The sequence below is a fragment of the Monoraphidium neglectum genome (genome assembly GCF_000611645.1).
Source record: "Monoraphidium neglectum strain SAG 48.87 unplaced genomic scaffold scaffold04629, whole genome shotgun sequence".
In the NCBI taxonomy this organism is placed as follows: Eukaryota; Viridiplantae; Chlorophyta; class Chlorophyceae; order Sphaeropleales; family Selenastraceae; genus Monoraphidium; species Monoraphidium neglectum.
Window position 1 is genome coordinate 1 of NW_014009000.1, and position 4,193 is coordinate 4,193.

General features: G+C 66.9%; 2 protein-coding genes across 2 annotated transcripts; both read left to right on the plus strand.

Moving 5' to 3' along the window:
- Positions 1-149: 149 nt before the first annotated feature.
- MNEG_14616 (hypothetical protein) lies at positions 150-470 on the plus strand (the record flags this gene model as incomplete). The annotated part of the gene is made up of 1 exon (XM_014036911.1): positions 150-470. One exon carries the CDS (start codon positions 150-152, stop codon positions 468-470), a length of 321 nt encoding a protein of 106 aa, XP_013892365.1.
- Positions 471-3,184: 2,714 nt separating this feature from the next.
- On the plus strand, positions 3,185-3,549 carry MNEG_14617 (hypothetical protein; the record flags this gene model as incomplete). The annotated part of the gene is made up of 2 exons (XM_014036912.1): positions 3,185-3,364; positions 3,532-3,549. 2 exons carry the CDS (start codon positions 3,185-3,187, stop codon positions 3,547-3,549), a joined length of 198 nt encoding a protein of 65 aa, XP_013892366.1.
- Positions 3,550-4,193: the final 644 nt, after the last annotated feature.

Consider the following 4,193-nt stretch of genomic DNA (forward strand, 5'->3'; position numbering starts at 1 on the left):
CGCCGGCGCCGGCCGCGGCCGCGCTGCTGGGGCCGTGCGTGGCGGCTGCGCTGGCGGCGGCGCTGCGGCGGCGGTGGTACATCGCCCACCGGGAGCAATTGTTGGCCGCGATTCGGCTCGCGCAGTCCGCCGCGGCGCTCGCGCTGGCGATGCGCGGGGCGGGCGGCTGGCCGGGCGGCGCGTGGCCGCCGCTGGCGCTCTCGCAGGCGGCGGCGGTCACGCTCATGCGCATGCGTTTCAGCAGCTTCCTTCCGGCGCAGCTGCTGCACGTGCTCGCCGCGGCGGCCTGCGTGGGCGCCAGCGGCGCGGCGCCCGCCGACGCGGCCCTCTGCGTCTCGCAACTCTTAGGCTTTGGGTGGTGCGCGCCCTCGCTGCTGGCGCTCGCGCTGGACGCCAGCTCGCGGCACACGTTTGCGCACGGCAGCGCGCCGCGCGCTCACGGGCGGCGCGCGGCGCTCAAACAGGCTTAACGCACAGGGCGGCTGCAAACCGTCTGGGTAGCCGCGCTCGTCGCTACTAGTCCACTGCTGCGCCTGCTGCCCCCTGGTCTGCGGTCGCGACGAGGGGCAATCTCGCACGCCACAACGCATGCACACCAACTTACACTGCGTGGGGCTACCTACACAGCCCAATGGTTTTGAGCCCTCCGCGCGCATCCGTCGCTTCCGCAATCCACTTCAGCCTTCAAATATTAGGAACTTGGCGGCGGCGATGCGCCCCTGCAAACCCTGCTAGCATAACCCGTCGGCGGCTCGCGCCTGCACCTGGCGGCCCCCTCCTCCTCAATGCCCCTTCCGGCAGGGGTGATAGGGGCAGGTGTGCCGTGTGGTCGGCGGCCCGCTGAACGCAGGTCTCGCAATGCTGCCTGGCAGTACATTGATTGCTCCTTGCCTGAGGCAACCGCCTCCCTTTGTTGCGGCTGGCCCGTGCCTCAGCCGCCGCCTGCCCTGCAGCAAGGTGTTTGCAGGTCACCCTGGAGGGGCCTATCTCGAGTTGCACCCGCCGGTGCACGCAGTTGAATGTTTGCTGTGTGGCGTGGGCTCTGCCCAGCGCCCAGCGAGGCGGATGCCGGCCCACGCGCTTTCGCCTTGCCCGCGCCTGTGCCAGCCGCGCAGCATCCCAACACACGCCCCCTGTCCCTAGTCTTCTGAGGCGGCACCGGCGCACCGGCGCCGCCTGTTGTCGCGCGCACCAGCACATCACTGCAGTGCTCGGTGCACCCGTGCGCTCCAGATGGCACGCCTGCGTCCTTGTTGTGTGCGGGGACCCCATCGCTGCCGCTGGGGTCCTAAACACATGCCCCCAAACCTGCAAGCCAACGCGCATGCCCAGATATCGCAGAGCAGCAGCCTGTGCGGGCTGGAAACGCCTCCCAAGGTCCCGGCCCCGCCTGGCAGGCGCCTTGCTCGGCGCCCGGCGCGCTACCCCCCTTCATCAGCACTGTGCATGCGAGCATGCGCACGCCAGGCCTTGAGCGGCAACCTACGCCGTGCTGCGTGGTCGCCCTCGGCTGCTCGCCTGCGCCTCGACAGTCGCTTTGTTCGGCACGCCTGACTGATTGAGATACAGAACTGCAAAGGCCCTCCATCGGCCACCCCTGGGTGCCACTTTACACCCCTAACACACGGACGCCTGCCGACGGGAGGCGCGCCATGCCTGCGTCGGCACTCGAATTGCAAGCGCACCCTTTTGGTGCTCAGCGGCCGCTGGGGCGCCCCCTGAGGCAGGCTGGCCTTGCATGCAAAGCTGCGTGTTGTGCGGCCCGCGGCCACCCACTGCGGTGATTCAGGTCGGCAGGATGCCACCGCGCCACTTATGGTGGGTGTGGAACCCCTTGGGTGTCGGCTTCCTGGGGCTTGTCCCTCCGCGCTCAGCCAAAAGCGCCCCGGCTCATTCGCCCTTTGCGACTACAAGCCAGGCGGGCCCGGGCGCCTGTTTCCGCGCGCAGTGCGTGCGCGCACGCGCAAGCCTCCCCACTCGAGAGCCCAGCAAAGTGTTTGGTCGCACTGCACACCGTGCCGCGGCGCAGTGCCATGCAGCCACCGCGCATGCATGCACAGGGGGATGCCAGGGAGCTAGTTTGGACGCCTGCTTCCGCCCCCCACCCGTTGTCTTTCCTGTGGCGCGGGTTGCGCCACACACTTCAACGCTCTGCCGCCCAGCACTTCTATCCCATACTGTTATGCGACGGCAACAGGCAACACCTGCGCCTGGCCCTCCACTTGGCGGCCGCCCGAAACCTCGCGTAGGATTTCCCCGAATAGTAGAGTTGGCACATACAATCGATTGCCCATCCCCCACTACCATATTTTTCGCGTGCACCTTGCGTCCAGCGCGGCGCGCCCGCCTGCACCACAGTTTGTTGGTCGGCAGCCGTCCTGATGCTTGCTACTCCGCACACACACTGACAACAAATGCATGCCCCTGGAACCTGTTGCTCCAAAACTCCGCGATTCGCACCCAGCTGTAATACTATTGAACCTGGATACAGTCCTGTGCTTGGAATGATGGCAGGGTTTCAGCGCTGTGGCTGTGTATGGCGAAGTGTTTGACCGTTTTGACTGGCGCAACAGGGCTGTGGCTGCGCGCGGATGGGGCAGAATGCCCACAATGAGGTGGTGAAATCGAAGTCCACTACCCAAGCAGCTTGGGCGCCAGGGGCAGGGGCAGGCACGGGCAGGAGACCAGATGGCAACAGCTTTATTCGTGAAAACCAATGAGGTCAAAACGACACCCGCATTCAGCTGAAGGCCTCTTTTGCTCAGGCCGCATGCAGCGCCAGCGGTCAACTCATCGCCACCGCCATCCGTTGGTTCCTGGCCCACTTGAGTAACTGCGGGGGCTGGCATGTGTATCATCTGCAACTGCATGAGAGATCAGAGGCAAATGTGTGCATGGGTGGGATGTCATAAAATCCACACCTGCGGGGGCGCCATCACACACTCGCATCACCCCACGAGAGTGAAACCATCGTGCACACAGGTCAGACGGCCATAGAATAACTGATACGAAGATGCGGTTGCTGGCGGATTAGCCCTATCTCAAAATATAGATCTGCTCTGTGGGGATGCTCGCTTCCCGCCTGTCCCATTCAGTGCGAGCCCTATCTTGTAACAGACAACCTTCAGCACGATCTCTTTTTGCAGCACGTCGCGCGCGATCCGCGGCCGAAGCACGCGCCATCATGGCCACCGCCGCTCGAGAGCCTGCGCTCAAGGGCGGCGAGCAGCAAAAGCGCGGCAGCAATGAGGTGCCGAGCGGCATGGAGGCGGAGGCGCGGCTGCTGGAGCAGCTGACGAGCATCCCCCTGATCAGCAAGGCCACCTTGCGGCCTGCGCGCGTCGGCAAGGGAGTGCAGATCACGGTAAGCAGTTACCATCAAGGCCCGCCCCTTCCCTGTGATCACCTGCGGCAATTTTGAGAGGGCACGGCATACATACTGCATCGAGGCTTCTCACAGGCCCACATGCGCCCCACATGTGCCTCTTTTTGCCGCCAGAGACCCGCCTCACGCTCGCCCCTAGGCCCCAGACTGACGTGGCCACCTAGGTCAATGATCCCCCAAAACCCGGGCGCCCGGCCCCGCGCCGCGGCGCATTTGCGGCCCCCCGCCCCGCCCCCGATCGCAGGTGCAGTCCGCGCAGCACAACCTGCCGGCCAACTCAAAGCGCCAGCTCGTCCACACGGTGCATGTGCCCGACCCCGCGGTGCCGGGCGCGGCGTTTGTCAGCGGCGTGCCCTCTGAGCTGCCCGGTAGCGAGCTGCAATCGGTCTCCCCATCCGGTGCGCCCGCCCCCTCGCGCCCCGCGGCCGCCACCGCCCGCCTCGCACCCGGTGTCCCTCCCGCTTCCGCGCCCCCACGGGCTGCCCCGGCGCCACCGCGCGTTCCGCGTGCGTGGCCCCTGCGCCGCACGCCTTGTGTCGCCGGGCGCATGCGTCCCGTCACGTCCGCTCCTTCGCTCGCGGCGCCGTGCGGGCTGCGAAGCCCCTCCTCACATGCCCATGCTCCCCTGCCGCACCGGCCCCCCTCCCCGCGGACGCGCATGCGCATGCGCCGCCTGTGCAACTCCCCAGGGCGCCGCATGCTGGTGGTGCGGTCCCATGACAGTGGGGCGCTGCTGGAGCTGTGGGACTCCAACCGCCTGGTCAAGGAGCTGCTGGTGGGGTTGGGCTTCGATGGGGCGGTGGGGGGT